Below are 22,100 nucleotides of genomic sequence, written 5' to 3' on the forward strand. Positions count from 1 at the left end.
TTTCTCCAACTTAACCTTGTTAACCTTTTGCTTTATTTTAATGCTTACCCCAGCGCACAAGGAGACGTAGGGTCCGAGACCCATGGGGAAATTGGTGTGATGCAAAAGACTTAGAAGGACAAACTTTTGAGGTAACTTTGACCTTTGCAAATAGCTTATCAGTGAAAGTTGTTCTGACAGTTGTATTTATATATCTTAATGCCACATGTGTTACACTTGTTTGTGTTTGTGTGTGTGTATCCCTCCTGTGTTAATTTTTTTGTCCAGAGGTCACCAATAAATAACAAAATAAAGGCATCAGTACACTTAACTAGGAGTTTGGTTCATTTTCTGTATTTTAATTATCTGTTCTGCATTCTGGTCTCTAGTTCAACAATATCTGCTGATTTCCCAGTAAGTTGGTATGCCTAATTCATTTCAGTAAACATTTATTTTTTATTTTTTAAAGATTTTATTTATTTATTTGACAGAGATCACGAGTAGGCAGAGAGGCAGGCAGAGAGAGAGTGGGAAGCAGGCTCCCTGCTGAGCAGAGAGCGCGACACAGAGCTTGATCCCAGGACCCTGAGATCACGACCCGAGCTGAAGCCAGAGGCTTAACCCACTGAGATACCCAGGCACCCCTCAGTAAACATTTATAGAATAATGTTCTGATACACCATTTAAAATATTGTCCCACAAGCACTTAATAAGCCTTGCATATACCACTTAGTAAATGTTATTTTTTCTTCCTGGATTTAAGTGCCCCCCCCCCCCAAAAGTTCTTTCTCTCTTCCCCATTCTCTGCCCCCGGCCTCACACCCAAGCACCAGCCCAGGCACGGCATTAGTCAATGCGTGGTTCCTGCCTAGAAGGAACTTAATTTCTAGATTAAGGAAAGATGATGTCTGATAAGTTCCATAAGATTGGTCTTCAGAAATGTCAGGTCTTCCCCAAAGGGTGTGGTCAGAGGAGGTATCACAGAAAATGTGATATTTCAACTGTGACATAAAGGATTAGCAGGAAAATTAGTACATGAGGACATTCCAGGCCAAATAACAAATTCTGAAAAAGATGCATTGTTCATTTGGGCTAGAGTATAAGAGTGGTGGTAGAAGTGGGATGTGTTCTGTACTTACTATTATCAGGATTTTATAAACATTAATCAAATCACTCATCACAGTATACCAGGATATTGTTGTTATTACTACATGTGTTTCCATGTTAAAGGTAAGGAAACTAAAGCACAGAAAACTTAAGTAACTTGTCCAGGGCCACCCAGTAAGTAGCAGAGCCAGGCATTCTGTCTCCAGAATCTGTGCTTTTTATCATTATGTTTCACTGTCTTCTGGTTGGGAAAGAAAACTCAACACAGTAGGAATTGGTGACTAAAAATAGGGAGTAAGTAAGAGGAGGGACTCAAGTGATTCTGAGATTTTTTAACCTGGGTGACTGGTGCCATTGATTAAAATGGGCAAAACAAGAGAAGGAATAAGTTTTAAGCTTGGTGTGGCTGTAAATTTTGGAACAATTTTTTTATATATTATCCAGCATTTCAGTTTGCTAGTAGAAAGGTGAGACATATCCACGTCAGTGTAGTTGATCTCATTCTCACATGCCTAAACCTAAATATGGTTTAGAGTTGTTTTGTTTTTGTTTTAATTCTGCCTCTCATTGGCTGATGGACTTTTTGATCAACATGTGTTTTATATTTTAGCATCTCTCTGCTGAGGAATTGGCAAGAAGAAAAGAGGAAAAATGTAAACCTGTTAAATCCTCAAAAGTACCAAGACCAACAAAAAGGTATAGTGTTAAATAAGTACAATTTTTTTTAACTTACCACAATGATTAGGAAATGCATGGAAAAAAATATCTGATATAACAACATTATATTCATATTAAGTCAAAAAATACTAAAATTTTTGAAATTTATTATTTCACTGATTATCAATTTAGAAGACCTTAAGCAAAAGTTTTAAATTTGTTTGGGTTTAATAACTATAGGATCCAACATATGTTGTAAAGGGGCCTTAATTATGACAGGTAGTCATTCATCTTCTTACACATTATAAACAGATAACCTCATGAAATGACTTCTTTCTTTGGTTGGTGCTGATTATTAGCAAGGTTTCTTGTTTTTGAATAATCTGATATTTGTAACTTGTAACAGTTAAGGTCACCAAACAAGTTAAATGTCTTGATTTTCTAGACCCTTACTTTCTGCAGATGCCCCACTGAATAGACTATAGTTTTGTCAGTGTCCCTTTTAAAACAAGATATCTAGGAATGGCACTAAGTCATTTTCAGTGGAAAGAGCCCCTGATGATTCACCAGGGGTATGTCCCTAGGTAAGTTACATAAAGCCTTAAGCCTTCAGTCCTCACTTATAAAGTAGTGATTATAATAGCTAACACTGTTAGTTAGCTATGTTTTAAGCACTCTATGTATATTAATTCATTTAATCCGCATAAGTACTCAGTGCAGTAGTTAATATCATTCCCATTTTATAGGGGAGGAAACTGAGGCACAAAGAGCTTGAGAAACTTGCCTATGCTTGTTAGTGGTAAGGCTGTGATTTAAATCCAGTCAGTTGGGTTTAAGAATCCATACAGCTAACCATTACATTACACATCACTTCTCTAAAATAAAAAGCAAAACTTACAGTTGTTGTGAGAGTGAGTTAAATGAGATAAACTAAGTAAAAAAGATAGGCATCCATAAGCTAGGACTCCTCATCTAGTATCCAGACATTTGATTTTCTGAATTTAAATGTGAGGCATATTTAGTGTGATTTCCAGGCCCTTGTTCCAGTTTGTCAGGATCTTTCTGAATTCAGACCCACTTTTCTGGATAGCCTTTATAGCTTTGAATTAAAAACATTTCAGTAAGCTTATCTCTTCTGTCATTGACTACTGATTAAAATGTTTAACCGAGATAAATGTAAGCCTCAGACATCATTCATTGTTCAATCAGCTATACATTGCTGTGGTTAACCTGTGTTTTTTCATCTTATGCAAAAGAAAAAGCTTAACAGATATCTTGCTTATATTCAGATAAAATATATTTGAATCTCTGAGTCTGCTAGTTACTAGCAAGTCAGTCCTATCAAAAATGAAATTTAGATTTACTTATCATGACTTATATTTGCCTGGATCCATTATTATTATTTTTAGTAGTCACCTCTGCACTTGCTAAAGGCTCAAAATCAGCTGTTTAATAATCTTTTCCAGAATTTCCCAATATATACATCTAATTTCTCTGCTTCTAAAGTCTGCTTTTGGGGCACCTGGGTGGCTCAGTCAGTTAAATGGCTGCCTTCATCTCAAGTCATGATCCCAGGGTCCTGGGATCAAGCCCCACATCTGGCTCCCTTCTTAGTAGAGAACCTGCTTCTCCCTGTCCCTCTGCCTGCCACTCTGCCTTCTTGTGCTCTCTGTCAAATAAATAAAATCTTTAAAAAATAAGTTCTGCTTTTTTTGTGTTTTGAAAATAAGCCCAGGGGCACCTGGTAGCAGGTCGTGATTTCAGGGTCATGAGATCAAGCCCCAGGTTGGAGCCCCACGTTAGGCTTGGTGCTAGGCTTGGAGCCGGCTTGGGATTCTCCCCCTACCCTCAGACATGCACGCATTCTCTCTGTCTCTCAGAAAATAAATAAAATGAAAACAAGCCATTGCAATAATTGCCTATTCATAGCACTCTAGTAAATTTTTCCATTCTGTACATTTCCTCCAACAAGATCAGTCGGGTTTCACATCATGCTTCTTCAGTCCTCTGGGATGCATACACTGTCTTCCTATTCTTTTTATTCATGTTGATGAAGCACTTATTTAATTTGAGGACCTTTCCCCTTCATTCAACAAGTATTTCTGAATGCTTGCTATGTATCAGGCACTGTTCTAGGCACTTGGGATATGAAGTGTCTGTTTTTCTGGCACTAACAGTCTCTGGTAGAATAGGAATTAAATAGTCCTGCTCTTTTCCAGTCGTAATAACATGAACATATTCCTTGTTTGGGTCTTGTTTTTTTTCTTTCTCTGGACATAGCCTAAAGAAACCTTATTAATCGATCTTAATATCTTACTCAAATCTCAGTTCTTTACTGGTAAGAGCCTTTCTAACATTTCTCTCAGATTTACACATGCTTTTGTATTCTACCCATATGTGCCCCTCTTGTCTTTTTTTTTAACTCTTTCATTTTAAAAAAGGTTTATCATAGGGCTTTCTATATAATTTCTTCTGCAGAACTGCTTATTGTTTATTCATTCAGCAAAGATTTGTTGAGTCCCTACTCTGCTGATATTGTACTTACAAGTGTTTTTGAGAAACTTCCTTCCTGAACCTTCTTACCCATGTCTTGTCAGGGAGTTAGTTACATTCTCTTCAAACTTTTTGAAAACTGCTTTCAGTGTAAGTCAGGGTGTGGGTACTTTACAATTTCTTTTCTTTGGGTATTAAAAGAAATTAAGGCGACAGAATACTTTCTCTTAAAGGTCATGTCATTTCCCATCTTTTTTTATTAAGTCTGAAAAAAACAGTGCTTCTTTCAAAAGGGTTGTATGGAATTAATTGTCCTTGAGAAATTCTCCTAGTTTAGTGTTTTTCTGATAATTGGGGTTTAGGTTATTGATGCATATTTTCTAATTTAAATGAATGTGATTCCTGATCTATGTTATTGAGATTGTGATTTTTTTTTTTCTTTTGCAGCTCATTTGATCCCTTCCAACTGATACCTTGTAATTTTTTCAGTGAAGAAAAGCAGGTACTATTATGCATCAGTGAATAGTCATAAATAATGCCCCATTAGACACGAAGTATTTATTTTTCTCTGTGTGCAAGGTATATATGCATATGAAAGATTGGACAAGGCAAGGTGCATTAAGGGTCAAATGAGTGCTACAGATGGGAAATGAAAGAGTATTTCTTCATGCTAGGATTTTGAATGATAATATTTTAAAAATCTCTGGTCTGTGCTGAGCCTTGGTTGAGGATGAGAACTTGGTGTGACATGTGAAGGAGGAAAGGGTGGACATTCCAGAGGAAGAACAAAATCTCTATTTTTATGCTCCCTCCCCTTTTTTTTTTTTTATATTTCAGGAGCCATTTCAGGTGAAAGTGGCTTCAGAAGCACTTTTAATAATGGATTTGGTAAGGATAATCTATTGTGTTTACTTACTCTGATTTCTATTCTTGTGTATTTTTATTGCAGGCTTAAGAGAGAGTATGGAAGACGTGTATTTTGGATCTTAACTATCCTCTTTTACAAGGAATCTAAAAATAAGTCTTTTCTTTTGGAGAAAAGCCAAACAATTGCATGTTTCCATATTTTAGAGAAAATAAATTAATGTGAGTTTTGCAGACTGTTTATCATCATTAACCCTATATTCATTTCCTGGTATCCTTTGTCTGCGGCCTTCTAGATAACTGCAACAAACCACAACTCCTATAGTTTGGAGGCTTCTTGTTGGCACTAAATTCCAGAGACCTCCAATAGTTGTGTTTGTTTCGGGCGTTTTTCTGTAAGAGGATCCGGAGTGATTTTTTACTTTGTGTCCTTATGATACCTTTTCTGAGTAAGGAAAACAAATGGTATCTTTATTTTGTAAATTTAAAAACAGCATCTTGGAGTGTTTGAATATTTGGTTCAAAGCTTCTCAGCTGGCAGTGAAGATAAATCTGAAATCCTAAATTTCTTTGCACTGAGCCTAGCATCTGATTCCTCTACTATGCTACTGTATTTGAAAAGCATAGTTACCATACTTGTAAATGAGTCTCTTGTAATAAGTGAGTTTTACTCTGATTTTTTGTCAGATGGACTTGTATGTTTGGGCTAAGTCTGTTTTGTATTTCTCTTTAGCATGCTCATGTTTCTATGGCAGAAGTGATTGGTCTGTTAGGAGGAAGATACTCAGAAGCTGAAAAAATAGTTGAAGTAAGTTCTCTCTGTAAAAAAATTTCTTTAGTTATTTAGTACTGCTACCATACCAAATATTTTTATAGATTTCAGTGGATATAATTAAAATATAGACTTTTACCTGTGATGGAAATGAGATTATGCAAATGTTAGGTTAGATATTCCCAGGAGTAAACTAACATTCTGTATATTGAGCACCTGTTTCCTTTTACCATCAAGAAAGGGCGCACTGCCAGCCAGGCCTCCTCATTGCTTTCACCAGTAAAAAGCTACAACTACTTTAAAAGGCCAGGAAGCATGCACCAACCCTATAGTTTAAACTTGGTGTGCATGATTCTGTTGCAATTATTATTGTAAATAATAGGAGTCATTGAAAGACTGTATTTGTCAGATATTACATGGGCTAACTTGGAAAATTACCAATTATTATTAGGCCTTATTTGAATAGAAAAATGGATTCTGAGTTCCTACATACAATCACACTTTTAGTGTCATTTATTTGCAAGTTAAAGGCTGCCTGTGATACTGTTAATTACTTTCATTGGCTTAAAAAAGTTTCTGTATCTACATAAGAAGAACTAAAATTTTAAAGTAATAGAAATAACAGGATTTCAGTATAACTGTATAAGGATTAATCTTATATAGGTCTGTGCAGCAGAGCCATGTAACAGTCTGAGTACAGGACTGCAGTGTGAGATGGATCCTGTCTCGCAAACACAGGCCTCAGAGACCTTGGCTGTGAGAGGCTATAGTGTTATTGGATGGTATCATTCACATCCTGCCTTTGATCCAAATCCTTCCTTACGAGATATTGACACTCAAGCCAAATACCAGGTGGGCCTCTAGGTCTTATGTGTATGTTGTGTGTAAATAATTGTACTTTTTCTCCTCCCTCATTGCTTTCTACTAAATAAATGTATTTTTAACATTTCTAGCAAAGTGTTGGCATTTCTAATATTATTTGCATCTGGAGTTTTGAAATAACTGCATTTTTTCTGATCAGAAGAATAATATGTGTTTATTTAAACATCTGGGAAATCAGCTATTTTGTTTAGCACAAACCATTTAAGTAACAGTAATAAGTACTCTCAGAGCCTTTAAAAATTGATGGGAACAGGGCACCTGAGTGACTCAATTGGTTAAGCATCTGGCTTTTCATTTTGGCTCAGATCATGATCTCAAGGTCATGAGATTGAGCCCCACGTCAGGCTCTGCACTCAGCGTGGAGTCTGCTTGAGATTCTTTCCCTCTTGCTGCCCCTCCCCCTCTCCTGCTCATGCTCTCTCTCAAGTAAAAATAATATCTTAAAAAAAAAATTGATGGGAACAACTAGGATAGGGACTGGGTACGAGTGAATTTTGCATCTCTGGAAAAAAATGAAGTTTTGTTTTATTCTGATAGTTTATGTTAAATGGGTGAATGCTTTTTCTATAGGCTGCTGTTAATAAATGATTACCATATTGATAAAGATTATAGTTGAAGCGTAGTGAAAATAATTTGTAAACATGTTCATGATACAGATTTTGCAGGCCACGTGATCTGTATAAGGGTCATTTCTGCTTGGGTTGAGCACATTTTGACCTGACAGATTTTCATTAGAGTGTGGAATGATACATTTTTCATTTAGTTGCTGTTTGGATGTGAGGTTTCCAACACAAACTTTTTGTTCCTTTTTTCCTCCATTAGGTGTTTAAGATGTTGGTATGTGTAAATACTGATTTTTAAATTTATGCAGTCGAGACTAATTATATTTTTCTTTTCATTGTAGAGTTACTTCTCCAGAGGCGGTGCAAAATTCATTGGAATGATCGTTAGTCCTTATAATCAAAACAATCCTTTACCTTATTCCCAGATTACCTGCCTGGTTATAAGTGACGAAATTAGTTCAGATGGCTCTTACCGTAAGTTTTCAACAAAGACAACTTCACCCTATTCCTACCTTGATTTCTTTGAATCTTATATATCAAAGAATTTACAACTATGTGAAACTATGTGATGGAAAACTTTGTACACTCAAATAGGGAATCAGTGTTTGCACACCATGTAGTGCAGTTATCCTCTTCCCTTTGGTGACCTCCTTCTAGATTCCAGCCCCTACTGTATTACCATGACCACTGGGCAAAAGGATTACAATGTGGAGAAGAGCTTGGGCCAAGCAATGTCTGTGTTAAGTACAGGCCTACCTCTGAGATGTTTCAGGTTTGGTTCCAGACCACCACTAGAGTAAATATCACAGTAAAGTTAGATGAATTTTTCAGTTTCCCAATGCATATAAAAGTTATGTTTACTTTGTACTGTGGTTTATTAAGTGTGTAGTAACATCACGTCTAAAAAATGACATATATACTTTAGTGAAAAAGTACTTTTTACTAAAAAACACTAACCAGCATCTGAGCTTTCAAGGAGTCAGTCAGTAATCACAAATCACCATAAACAAATATAATGAACATTTTTTAATATTGTAAGAATTACCAAAATGTGACACAGAGACATGAAGTCAGCAAATGCTATTTGAAAAATGTTGCTGATAGACATGCTTGACCATAGGTTTGCCACAGACCCTCAGTTCCTGAAAAACACAGTAACTGAAATGAAGTGCAGTAAAACGAAGCACAATAACCTGAGGTACGCCTGTACTAGAAATACCGCTGTAAGCAAAACACACAAAGTCTCTGTTCTCAGGAAATTTCCTATGAACGCAGGCTGGCTTTCTCTGCAATGGCATTCGAATGGGAAAAAACAAAGAGAAATGACCACCCTGTCACCTGCTCTCCATGGCCTCTCCAGTTTTAGGCTTAACAGTGCCCAACTGGTTTCCTTCTCTTAGTTTCCATTCTGTCTCAAGAAAGAATGTGCTGGGTTTAGCCCATCACATGATTTGGTTCCTTTGGGAATTGTGTTCACTTGTGGTCCAGTCAGCTCTGGCTGGACAGGGAATTGGTTTGCCAGACTGGGTAAAGGAGGGGAATGGAAGAAGCAAGTGTGTACGGAAAGGAAAAGACTGGAAGAAACAGTGACATCTGTAGGATGTTTATTCTCTATTCTCTATCCTTACCACCGCTGCTCATGTTCACTGTCCTCTTGATGCTGTCACTGCACATTGTACTTGGGTTCCCATTAGCTCATGAGCTCCTTAAAGGTAGATGTGATATTACACTCGTTTTTCTATCCTCTGTCTCTAGCACAAGGCCTGGCATAAAGTAGGTACTGAGTGAATGTTTGTTTAACAAATTAATGTCATTGTTTTTCATGATGTCACTTAGATGCCATCTCTTTGGCAAAGACCCCCACGTCATTGCAATTAGTTAATCTGTTCTTTGTACACCTGCACACCTGCAACACTTATTTCCTGCCTTCATGGTGCTTTTGTCTTTTAATGTATCTATTTAGCATGTCTCACTAAAATGTGAACCTCAAACAGCCCAAACTGCCTTTGTCTCTGTAACACCACCAGCATCTAATCAATTGCCTTGCCTCTAGGAAGTGGTCAGCACTCTGCTGGTTTTTATTAAACAAATAGTATTGACACTAACTTCAGCCCAAAATGCCCATTTTGGGGCATATGAACATAGCACATGTATATAACATTCTTTAGCCCAATATAATTTTATAAAAGTTACAAAGGGAGTAATCACAATTAGCTCATTCTCAATTTAAGTCATTTTTTTAATCTCATGGCCTGCTAGATTTAGGGAGTGAGCCTGTATTCTGATGCTGTCAGAGTATACAGAGAATATAAATAGCTACGAGCTAGCTACAAATTAATTAGAATTCAATGAAACTTAAAATTCAGTTCCTAGAATTTTGCTTCTGGCCCAAAGGAAGTAACAAAAGACCTGTCTGAAACAACCACAAAGCTGGACAAATGTGTAAGACAGTGATGTTTAGATCATAACATCAGGCAGTGAGGGGATATGATTGCTGAGAGATGGAAAACAAATGAGGGGAGCCCTGAATTAGCTTACCAATTTAACAGAGTTTCCAGGTATGACACAAGGAGGAGAACCCTACCGAGAGGCTGCAGACTGAGTTGAGGTAACAGAGGGGAGACAAATGCAGCTAAACTGTACCAGAGAGTGGAAACCTACATGGAGAGCCCAACTCCGGAGATTTGTAGAAGGTACAGATTTAGTATTTGAGAAATACAGACCAGTGCATGTGAGGAAGAAAGTACCCCAGGCAGGGGCAGTGATCACTTGAAAGGATGAGAAGGGGACAGTACTTGATGCTCTCACAAGCTGCCATTGGACAACAAACAGTATTCAATGTTATCATTATTGCAGGAAAGTTCTTTTGGGCAGAGCTGTCTCTTAAATGCCCCTTAACACTGCTTAGTAGGTCGTAATCCTAGGTTCTTCACTTTGCTCTTCTTGGAAACATTCTGGTTCACAAATTAAAGTTCTCTGGAAGCCATAGGATACCTTGTGTTACTTTTAACTTTTAAGTTAAAGTACTTTTTTAACTTAGGTTCTCTCTTCCTTGCCTGTCCTGTCTTGTCCTTTCTTTTTTCCTTTTAGGTATATACCCAAATTCTATCTTTAAAATGTCTCTAATGGATAAGCATTTTCTGTACTTGTAATAGGCAGGTAATATACTTAATGATTAGTGTTCTGATATTTTAATGACTTAAAAATATTCAGTACAAAAGGAAATTTGTACTGCTTTTAGTGCCGCTTTTTTAACTTAGAAAAGTATTCTTACTGCCAAACAGAGCTGTATGGTACGTGCACACGCACATGAGTGTGTGTGTGTGTGTGTTCATGGTTTTCCACCAGTACAGACTGAAAATGCATTATTTTGTATTCTTATATTTGGCTCCCATTAAGAATAGGAGTTGCTTGCCTGGATTCATACCGCATCTCTGATGTTAATTGGTTATTTTATTTGGGGCAAAATACTTAGTCTCTCTCATTCCCTTTTGCCACATCTATAAAATGAGAAAAAATTACTACCTTGCTGGGGCACCTGGGTGGCTTAGTCAGTTAAGCCTCTGACTTCAGCTCAGGTCATGATCTCAGAGTCCTGGGATTGAGGCCTGCGTCATCATGACCACACTCGGCAGGAAGTCTGCTTCTGCCATCTTTAAAAAAATTACTACCTTGCTTACAGGGGAGTTGTAAAAACTGCTGGTAATATATGTCGGGTGCTTAGCAAATAATAGATCTTCAATAGGTAGTTGTGATTATACTGTTGTCTATGCTTATTAAGTAATCGAGCATATCAAGTAAATTATAGGTGTCACCGAAAGGAGTTTGCTTAATAGCTTGTGTTCTGTGATGTGTCACTCTCCTAAGTTTTTAGAGGGAAAAAGTGAAATGGAGGAGAATTGAAATATGAAAAAAAAGAAAAATCCACCTGAAAAAAATGGGGTAAAGGCCTTTTTAGAACATATTGACAAAGTTTGCTTATATTGTAAGGAAGTATAGTCATGATGTTTTTCCTTTCATTTTTTTTTTCATGCCTTCTGATTTGCTGGCATTGTATTTACTCAAAAAGCCTTATATTGACAAAAACTTAGTTGAGAGGCAGTATATTGTAAAGTTAATAACAAACTCGAGCCACACTGCCTGGGTTCAGATCCTGACTCTGCTTCTTCATAATTATATATATGCTAATGAACAGGTTATGTTCTTATTTTGGGAACAGTACTGGTAGCTAGTTCACTTAAGTGGCCTTACATATGTGAAGCACCTTAAGCCTATCATGTAGTAAGCATTATGTAAGTTTTACTATTATTTTTATGGTATTGACCTCTGGTAATGAATCAGCTGAGCTTTTCTTTTAATACACTGCAGATAAAGTTACAGGGGGATTTTGAAGGTAATGTGAGAAATTTCCAAGTAGGCTCATCCGTGATACTTTTCCTTTCTAGCTGTGTGCATGGTAGCCACCCCTTGGGCTCCTTTCCTCCGGAGTTTAGCCTGACAGAGAAGTGCAATTGCTGCTTCTCCAGAGTTAGCCCTATTCCCTGGCTCGTGTTAGATGAGCACCTGTAGGGAGATGAAGTGAATGTGGGCTCAGAAGCCAGGCAGACTTGCTGGGGCTTAAAATCCAGCCTCTTCCACTTCACCAGCCTAAACGGGTTGTTTCACTGGTCTCAGCCTCAGCTTCTTTGTTAAATAGGAGTAATGCTGTCTACCTTATAGCATTGCTGTAAGCTTAACCTATGTAAAAATACAAATCACTGGGATGGAACATGTCTTGTTTAGCTTAGCTAAATGTCGGTTTAAGCCCGTGGTTCTGGCACAGTTTTTAACAATGCCCCCTTTCACTCAGAAGGTCTCCTGGCTTGGATATAAATTATGTGATCATCCTGCCTCTCAGTTCCTTACATATAATTGTCATGCAAATGGTACTTTTACTTTTCTTTATTATTATTAATTGCTTGGCATTAATGTGCTTGATGGACCAGGTTCAGCCAGGCAGTAAATATTTAATGAATGCCCACTATGTTTAAAGTGCTGTTCAGCTGGTGTGCCAAGTTGTGAGGGTGAGGATTTTAGGTAATTAGAAGGAGATTGGGGATTTAAGAAATAGTTGATGACAGTCTGCTTCTTTATGCTTTTCTAGGGTTACCTTACAAATTTGAAGTACAGCAGATGCTGGAAGAACCTCAGTGGGGATTAGTGTTTGAAAAGACAAGATGGATAATAGAAAAATATCGGCTCTCCCATAGGTATGTACTGTGGTTTGAGATGTTGCACATCTGCAGCGTTTCTCATTAAATTAGGTTTTAGAGAAGCCCAAGTTAAATATAAAATTATGATATATGGCATCAGTGACAGTTTATTACAAAACTGATTAGTTTATGGTATTTGTTTCATCAGTCTGTCTTCATATTTCTTCCAACAGCAGTGTCCCTATGGATAAAATCTTTCGCCGGGATTCTGACCTGACTTGTTTGCAGAAAGTAAGCTGCCTTCATTTTAATTGGTTCTATTGTTCATAGATTCTAAAGCTATTCATCTTGATGTGTTTTCCCATGATGCCAAATGCTTTGTGGATACATTTTCTCTGTATTTTTTTTCATTGCTTTTTCCTTTCAGAAATTAATTTCTAAGAGATAATTAGTAATGCGTTTTGTTGCACACACTTGCATATAGAAATAATACTATTTTAGAATAAATTTGTCTGTACTAGCCGATTAATTTCTTAGCAGATTAATGTACACAGTGGAGAACATTTTTCTCATTTCATTAAATTCAAAAGCACCACGTTTCCATTTAGGTTTAACAATTGATCATTTTCAGTAATAGTAATATAAATCTAATAATTACATTTAGGTGGTCATTTTATTTAACTTTCTGGTAAGAAGTAAGAGTTCTTAATTCTTTTATTTCACTTTTTGTTTCCATATGTATAGAGTTAAAGACCAGTATGGCAACACCTTTTTTTTTTCTTGGTAGTAATTTAAGAATAGAAAACTTAAACATACTAAGTTTCTTTTTAATATTTGTTACCCCCTTCTATTAAAGCCACTTTGTTCTGTTGGAAGATTAATATGCATATTTTTTAGGAAACAGACTCTAGTATCCTAATTTTGAAATAGTAGAGTCCTGTGTATGCACACAGATTTTTATTCTACAGGATTATTTTGCTTTGTAAATGTAACTACTAAAAAAAAAAGTCACAAATTTGTCCATAGTAGAAGGCATCACACTTAAAATCTCAGGTTTGTCTCCTCTTATGAAATCATAAAGGAACTAGCCTAAGCATTTCTCCTATACTCCTACACTCTGGCTGTATGATTATTGATCATAAATTCATCACCAACCATGTTTAAAGAGACTGTTTCTCATTTGCACATTAGAAAATGTGAGATTTGGAAAGAGATACAGTAATGATAGTAATGCAAACCCTCTTACGCTTTTTTTGTGTTTTAAATATGAAACTTTCTTTTCAACTAGCTTTTGGAGTGTCTAAGGAAAACTCTGAGCAAAGTGACTAATTGCTTCATTGCTGAAGAATTCTTAACTCAAATAGAAAATTTATTCCTTTCCAATTATAAAAGCAAGCAAGAGAATGGAGTGACTGAAGAGAACTGTGCTGTGGGTCCAAAGGAATTGTTAATGTAATTATTTTAAAGGAAGACCTTCTGATTTCGACATGCTTCTTTGCAAGTAATAACCTTGAAAGTATTATAACTCAGCTAATGGTGGCACAACTTTAATATTTTTTCTCTAGTCACAAAATCCAAACTTTCCCACATAAATCCTGTGACACTTATTTTCACACAGCGGTTATCAGAGTGCAGTGTGAAGCAGGGTGTGCCGCAGTCTGCAGTCCCACCATGGCCGACAGGCGCTGCAGGGGACTCTGAAGGGCTGTCTGCTTTACTGGTATATTCAGTTTGATAAATGCAATGTATCTCTAGTATTTATTTCTCCCCAAACTAGTCATTCCACTTTTGGTACCTCATGTCTGTGTCTCATTAGGAGCACCTCCATTTTTGCCATGTCTTCTGGTGAGATTTTGTTTCTGGTTGCAAATGAAATGTGGATGGATGGTCACTAAGGTAATGAACATGGATGAGAACTAGTGGTGCAGTAAATCTAACAACACGCTGCGGGAGGCCAGGGGAGGCCTACAGCCAAAGTCTTAAACATAGAGAAGAGACCAATGGAGAGAATCAGATTGCCAGTTTTTCAGTTATAGATCTTTGTTTCCATTTTACTTTGTAGCAATAATACTACAGGCTGTGCCATTGTCTCAGCTAGCTGAAACATTTAATATGGATTTCAGATACAAAAAATAATTAGCTTCAACTCTATGTCCACTTGGTATGTGCGATAAAACCTCATTTAATCGGAACACAGATAATTATAATTCTCAAACCAGATTTTTTTTTCTACTACCTGCTCTCAGGAGAAAGAGGCAGATTTTAATAATGCTTAAATATTAAATCAGAGACTTAATTTTAAAAAGAAGAAAGCCTTCTAGGATATACTACATATCTAGTCCGGTTTTATATATCTTCTAAGTCTAGAACACATGTCAGCAAAACTTTTTATGTAAAGGGACAGTTAGACAAAAACTTAGGCTTTGCAGGTCACATACTGTCTCTATCAGACATTCTTTTTTATTTTTTTGTTACAGTCCTTAAAAAATGTAAAGCCATTCTTACTACTTCATGAGCCTCACAGAGAATGGGTTGCTGGCCATTATCTTCCAGCCCCTGCTCTAGAGAATTATAAACATTTGTAATTTATTTTCAGGTATATGAACCTGAGACACTGAAAGGCCTTATTTACGTCATCTTCAAACAACAACAAAACTTAGAATTATGATTTACATTTAAATATATTTTCAAGTAAAATTAGCAATCATGCTGCCTCATTTGCACAGATAGATTTGAGTTTATTTCTCTGAGCCATAGAACGATTTATACCCAACCTCCAAGCACTCTTACTAGTAAACAGTTTACACCTTATCTGGATATGGTTCTGTATTTTTACCTTTCTTGGTTGCAATCATTAGCCATGGAAGAGTATGGCAGTGTTTGAGGGAGCAGTGAACCGGTTCTAGATGGCCTGCCTATGTCTTGGCTCAACCCTGTGACTTCATGGTGGTGGAGTGGGGGGCGTAGGGAATATAAGCTGACTTCTAAATCTAAATTCTTGTGCACCTGAGGGCTAAGTTGTCTTTCTGACAGCCTTCCAGGTCTAAAATGCATTTCTCTATATGTAGGTAGGATAAACAATGAAACATAACTTATAACACTGTTACCTTTACAACTGGGGGAGGTAAGAGCTGCAGACCAAACATCGGGAAACCAGAGTCTTCATCCTAATTCTGTTACCAGCTTCCCTCTGTGGCAGAGATAACGTCACATAATCTGTCTGGGCCCCAGGCTCTTAACCTATATAATCCATGGGTCTAAATTTTATGGCTTTGTTTTTCCTTCCAAGCACCGAAAGTCTGCAATTCTGTGAAAGGTAGTAATTGATTCCTTGGTATTCTTCCTTTTGGCACATTTTTCTCATTGTATGTGCGGCACACATCCTAGAAGTTGGTATGAAATAGCTCTCTTGATTGACATTTCCCTGTAATTTTCATTAATTTGGGTGATGGAAAATTATGGAAATTGCTAAAAATTCTGTTTTCCCATCTGGGTCCCCTGCATGCCAGTAGTTAACGTATTTACTAACCTAAGCCATACCGTGAGGAACTCAAAGATGGTAATCCTCAAAGGTTACAGTTTGGAGAGCACAATTTTATAAATAATACTAACTGAGTATTTTTTTTTCTGATGCTAGAGTATGTTTATCTCAAAATATTTTTTTAAAAAACAAACATAAAAATATAAATCCTATTATCTGGAAAACCACAGGTAGTATTTTAGTATAAATTCTTCCCCCTTTTTTCCCTTGGGCCGTGTCATTTTAAAGATTTTATTTACTTATTTGAGAGAGAGAGCACACTTGAGAGCATGAATGGGGGGTAGGGGTGCAGAGGGAGAAGTAGACTCCCTGCTGGGGAGTGCTGAGATCATGATCTGAACCCAAGGAAGTCGCTTAACCAACTGAACCACCCAGATGCCTCTGGACCCGGCAATTTTAGAACGTTAAAATTTGTGGTATTTTCTTCCTCTCCTCCCTTGTTCATTCTCCCTGTTTCCTCTTTTCTCTTAACATATTCTTAAAACATTTTTGCCACTGCAGGTGCCCACATTCTTGTCACTGCCAACTTGGGCTACTTAGGGTAGTCAGAGCCAGGACCTTGGAGAAGCACAGAAGTCTGGAACTGAGAGGCAGTGTAACATGGGAGGTTCAGGAGGCAGAGACCCAAAGAAAAACCTGCCTTTGATAATGTTTACAGGAGTAGAGACAGGACCTGGAAACATCCAGATCTCTTAATCCTGATTTGATTCTTAAGATTGCACAATGATAATAACATAATAAACTTAATTTTTTTTTCTTTTCCTGCTTGGCTGGTGGAATTTTACACTAGTACTTCTCCGATATCAGACTTAGCTCTCTTAAAAATCTAATCCCAAAGTAACATTCAAAAAAGAAAAACCAGGGGAATAAAATCATCAAGATCAGACTGTCCTTACCCTTTCAGTATTTTATTCTTGAACTATTTCCAAAACCACATTAGGTATGACTTAGACACTTTTGCCTTCTTGGATGTCTTCCTCCAGAAAAAATAAAAAATTAATTCATTACAACTGCATTTGTATAAAATAAGTCTAATATTGTACATAAACATGTCCTCAACCTAAAAGATTGTTTTTTTCCTTCTGAATTTAAAAGAAATGAAAACATTCTTACTGGCCTTAAAAGTATTGGTGACCGGGCGCCTGGGTGGCTCAGTGGGTTAAGCCGCTGCCTTCGGCTCAGGTCATGATCTCAGGGTCCTGGGGTCGAGTCCCGCATCGGGCTCTCTGCTCGGCAGGGAGCCTGCTTCCCTCTCTCTCTCTCTCTCTGCCTGCCTCTCTGTCTACTTGTGATCTCTCTCTGTCAAATAAATAAATAAAATCTTAAAAAAAAAAAAAAAAAAAAGGTATTGGTGACCGCCGACCTGGTATCTAATGGTGGCCCTGCCTGTATTCTGAAGGGTAGCACTGCAAAGCCGGCAGTCATGACCTTGTCCCCGTATCACCTATCTCACAAACCCTAGGGCAGCTTTGCCACCCCAGCCAAGAACGTTGAGCTCTAGACTTGGAGAATTTAGGAGTGTTGCTTAGAAGTAATCATCATCACAAAAAAGATAGGAGGCAGTGATTAGTTTTAGCTTTCAGGTAGATATTTTTGTTCTGACCTGTAATTTATAGTTTTGAAACTCATGCCACATATCCTACCACTCCTTTTCTTTCTTCATTTCCCTCAAGCCCCACTCCCTGTTTTTCCCCCACTCCCTCTACTTACCTCTCAGAATATAGGTACAGGATGGTTCATTGAGCATTTGGTGACAGCAATGCCGGAAGGATAGAGTTGAACAGATCCATTCGTATTTCATGGAAGCTGATTAGTGCAGCCCCAGCCTTCTCTCCAAAACTCACCTCCCTCACAGGAGTGGGATGAGGTCAGTGATGTGGGCACCGAGCAGGGTCAGAACCTCTGCAGCTGTCTGGGCAGCAGGGTGGTGGCCGCCTCGACAAGCCAGCCTGAGCAGGCCCCCTGCTCTTCGGTTTGCCCTGTTTGTCTTGCTGGGGCCTGACGAGGTGAGCTGGAGGACTTGGGGGAAATGCTGTAGGCAGGATGCTCCAGATTGGTTCTTTGCACAGGGACAAGGGGGCCTATGGACACCTGTCCACCCGACATACAGCTCCCTAGCCTTGGGTCATCAACAGGCATTCAGTGGATGAGTTTCTTAGTAGGAATTAAGTAAGGGTACCCCAATTTTGTATTTTTTCACCTACATGGTCCTCTACCAATAACAAGACACTGTAAGTCCAGATTCATACATCATGGCATTTGGGAATACTTAACTTCACCCAAGCACAAAGGAAAAAAGCACATTTTTATCATCATCTCTATCAGGATTAATATAAAATTTAACAAACTTGATCAGTATTCCCAGCTTACCAGCAGTTAAATAACTTTCTTACAGATCAATATCCTATTTTGCAATATTTCCAGAATATCACTGTGGAGAATAATGTCATATACTTTTAACTTACTCAAGTCCTGACCTTTTCTCAAATGGTTTTATGTGTGCTGTTCTTCCAGACTCTCTTTTCTCTGTTTTGACATTTGCCCTGTAATTTGTGCTTTCCAGCATTTTCTGAATCTTGTAGGCTACCTTAAATTCTTTCTGGAACAAGGCAGAGAATAAATATGTTAACCCCCTAAATCAGGAGAAAATAAAAATTTCCCAGAGAAGCTGTGATTATACCAGATGCTGTATACCAAACTGAATTTGAGAAGGTAAAATTAACTCATGGTATCTGGGTTGTTTGTATTTTCTTCTTTTGAATATATTTATGAATATATTCATAAGAACTTTAATTTCAGGGAAAAATGCCTTATGTGCTATCTTTGAGGTTTCCTAGAGTAGTCTCTTAGGAGTTAAGAGGAATGTTAAATATGATTTCATAGATTGTACTCCTGTTTCATAGGCTTGCCGTAGAACATTTGTTTTGAGCTATGAATTATAAAGTAGTATTTAGAATCCAGCATGATTAAATAGACTGGTCATAGATCTTTTAATTTATGGATTTGATGTATAAATTGTAAATTGTGTATTATGTGTAAGTATCATATACGTTTACTATGATTATTGATAAACCTGTTGGGCTGTTGTTTTCCCCAAATGTTATTAGTGTTTATGGATTTCTTTTATTACTTTGAATTTTGGAATGTTCTGTAATGGAATATAATGACTTAAACTATTTTGTACATTTAAATATGATACCACATTGTCTAAATCTGTATTAAAGAATATTGTAAATATTAATGTTTATACAGCTTTGAAACCTTTTCCTTGAAATGGTTGAACTCTTCTCCCTGTACTAAACAATGACATATGATAAAATATCTGATTTTAAGCTTTGAGATTTTAGCTTGTGGTAAAAATTAAAAGGAAACATTCTGAAGATTATATATAAATAAAATTTTGAAAAAAAGTGGTGAATCGTTTGGTCTCTTTCTAAAGTTTTAGCAGCATACACATTGAATTGCAAATATGCCTCATTAATTCAAACATTGGTTGAGTGTCTATTATGTTGAGCATTGTAGGGGGCACAAAGATGAATAAATCTTGATTTCGTCCCACAAGAAACCCATTACCTAGTAAGTAAGTGGGAGATACATAAAACCCAACACAGGTAAGACACTAAGATACAAATTGGAATTGATTATAAATGCCTGGGTAAGGATCATAGGTGTTTGTTGTTGTTGTTTTTCTCTTAAAAGATTTTATTTTTTATTTATTTGAGAGCGAGAGAACGATCCCGGGACTCCAGGATCATGACCTGAGCCAAAAGCAGACACCTAGCCGGCTAAGCTATCCAGGCGCCCCGGTAATGGGTGTTTAGACAAATGAGAAATCATTCTCTAGAATGTGAGGGGTGAGATTGATTGCTTGGAAGAGATCTACCTTTAAACATCCTAGCAGGATTTGGTTAAGTGACGTTTGGGGAGAGATGTTCGAGAGAGAAGTGACCTTAGCACAGGTGTGGGGATGAGGAGTGGGAAGTACTTGAGAATGGTGAGTCTTGGCCGGAGGGTAGAGTATATGGAGACGCTCATTAGGTAATTCACACTGAGTCAACTAAGGATGCAGAAGGTATAAAGAGGAAAATCTCACCTTAAAATCAGAATTAACTCACTGGCCTTCAACTTTCTAGTCTTTTTTCTTAGCATATACAAAACCTCTTGAAGGAGGACTTTTCTTCCATTCCGACCTGTCTGTACTATCTAATTGATGAAGTCGTTCTTCCCTACTTATCTCTTAACGCAGGTGAGAGACCGTGTGGTCAAAGCATCCCATGATGGGGACAGAAACTACGCCTCAAATAATAGGGGCTGCCCTGACATCAACAAGACCCCATGTGACTGACCCCAGGATAATGATCAATGTGACCCTTACTGCCCACCTGCTCATACCCATCCACTTTGCCCCATGTTTTCCTGATGGGCTCCTAGAAGTATTTTGAGCACTTGGGAGACAGACTTGGAGCTGCTAGTCCAAAGTCTCCCGGTGTTGGCCTCACTAAAATAACTCCTTTCTGGTTTCACCACCACTCCTCTCTGCTTTGGATTTTGTCAGTGGCGAGTGGCTGAAACTGGTCTGTCTGGGACCCTGGGAGCTGGGGCTCTTGCACCCCTGCACCCCAGCTGCAATTTTTTAAGAGATTTTATGTTTGAGAGAGAGTGAGCGGGAGAGAGCACAAGTTGGGGGGTGGGGTGGAGAAGCAGACTCCCCGCTGAGCAGGGAGCAGCATGTGGGGCTCAATCAGAGGACTGCAATCAGGTCCTGAGCCAAAGGCAGATGCTGAACTGAGCCACCCGGGCGCCCCCCAGCTGCAATTCTTGGCAAGTCAGCCAGGAGCTGTATTTTCAGTTTGCCCAGCCCCCTGGGCACTCCCCGTTGGAGCAGTGGGTCTGGGCAGCACCAAGGGCTCTGCTGTTTACCGAGCCATTGGCTGTGGTAGGTCAGAATCAGCTGCTCATGGTGACTCCATTCGGATGTGAGGACAGGAAGTCCTGGGCAGCTGCTGAAACCTGTTTTGTTGCAGGACTTTCTTGCTTGCCCTGAGCTGTATCGACTGCGTTCACTGCGTTTGGTGAAGCAGAGAAGCAAGTTGAAGAACCCGTGGGCCCTAGACATTTGGCTCCTGGTAAGTTCCCCAGGAGTGCACACTGGAACCCATTGTTCCTTGGTTCACTGCTGTTGGTTTCTTTTGAACCACTTGGTTCGGGTTTCCATAATTCATTTGTTTAGGCTGGTGTCTCTTGAGTTGTGGCAGGGGCTGATCTAATTTGTGAAGGTATCCTTGAGAAAAGGAGTGGACGTGAGGGAAGCCAGAGTACCCATTTGGGGAGATCTCTGTCGGAGTGTGTGTGTGTGTGTGTACAAGATGGGGGTTGCTAACTATCCCCTCCCAAAGCCCTCTGGGGAGAGTACTGGCTAACTGGTCTATGTTTAGTTAGAACCCTGTGACTAAAGAGATGATTTTTTTACTGCAACACTGCCTGACCCGTGCATGTGAAGCTCAGAGGAAGGATGGCCACTGAGTAACTTTCTGGTATTCCTTCCTCTCACTGGGTTGCCTCCACATGGGTGGGTGGGGAGGGTTGGTTAGGCTCTCTTAGTTTGACTAGGAAGCCCTTTGGTTCAGTCGGTGAAGCTCTGACTTTCGGGGAGGAATGAATGCTAACACAAGTACTCCGAGCTTCATTTAGTCGTAATTGTGTTTCTTCCCTGTCCTTTCTGAACTTTTGCCTAGGAAGATGGGGAACAGAACTCCTCCTGTTCCCAAAGAAAGTGCATTAGGGCATATTTTGAATAATTGGTGCAAAGGGCTGAAAATCACCCAGAGAAACAGCCTGTTTAGCAGGAGGGAGAAACAGGAGACAGAGACTAAGGAATGTTAGTCCAAACTTTGAACCCACCTCCAGCCTTGTCAGCGGCGCCCTTGCCCGTCCCCCCTCCCCCGTGTCTGCACTCCCACCCCTGCCTCACATAGCTGGCTCCTACCATTGCTCCTGCTCCTCCTACCATCACTACTGGGGAGCGAAAGTGTTATGAGGTTCCAACTGGA

At 38.5% G+C, this 22,100-nt stretch overlaps 1 protein-coding gene across 1 annotated transcript in view; it reads left to right on the forward strand.

The window, feature by feature from the left end:
• MYSM1 (Myb like, SWIRM and MPN domains 1) overlaps positions 1-17,348 on the forward strand; it is a 40,614-nt gene extending 23,266 nt beyond the window's left edge. Inside the window, exons 11-20 of the mRNA XM_080800009.1 lie at positions 54-131; positions 1,697-1,782; positions 4,684-4,738; positions 5,074-5,124; positions 5,834-5,908; positions 6,536-6,724; positions 7,659-7,791; positions 12,461-12,566; positions 12,743-12,800; positions 13,798-17,348. Of these exons, the coding sequence (XP_080656135.1) occupies positions 54-131; positions 1,697-1,782; positions 4,684-4,738; positions 5,074-5,124; positions 5,834-5,908; positions 6,536-6,724; positions 7,659-7,791; positions 12,461-12,566; positions 12,743-12,800; positions 13,798-13,965 (999 nt within the window). The 3' untranslated portion in view covers positions 13,966-17,348. The remainder of the gene's footprint in view (positions 1-53; positions 132-1,696; positions 1,783-4,683; positions 4,739-5,073; positions 5,125-5,833; positions 5,909-6,535; positions 6,725-7,658; positions 7,792-12,460; positions 12,567-12,742; positions 12,801-13,797) is intronic.
• Positions 17,349-22,100: the final 4,752 nt, after the last annotated feature.

This window comes from Martes martes (assembly GCF_963455335.1).
Source record: "Martes martes genome assembly, chromosome: 4".
Taxonomy (NCBI): domain Eukaryota; kingdom Metazoa; phylum Chordata; class Mammalia; order Carnivora; family Mustelidae; genus Martes; species Martes martes.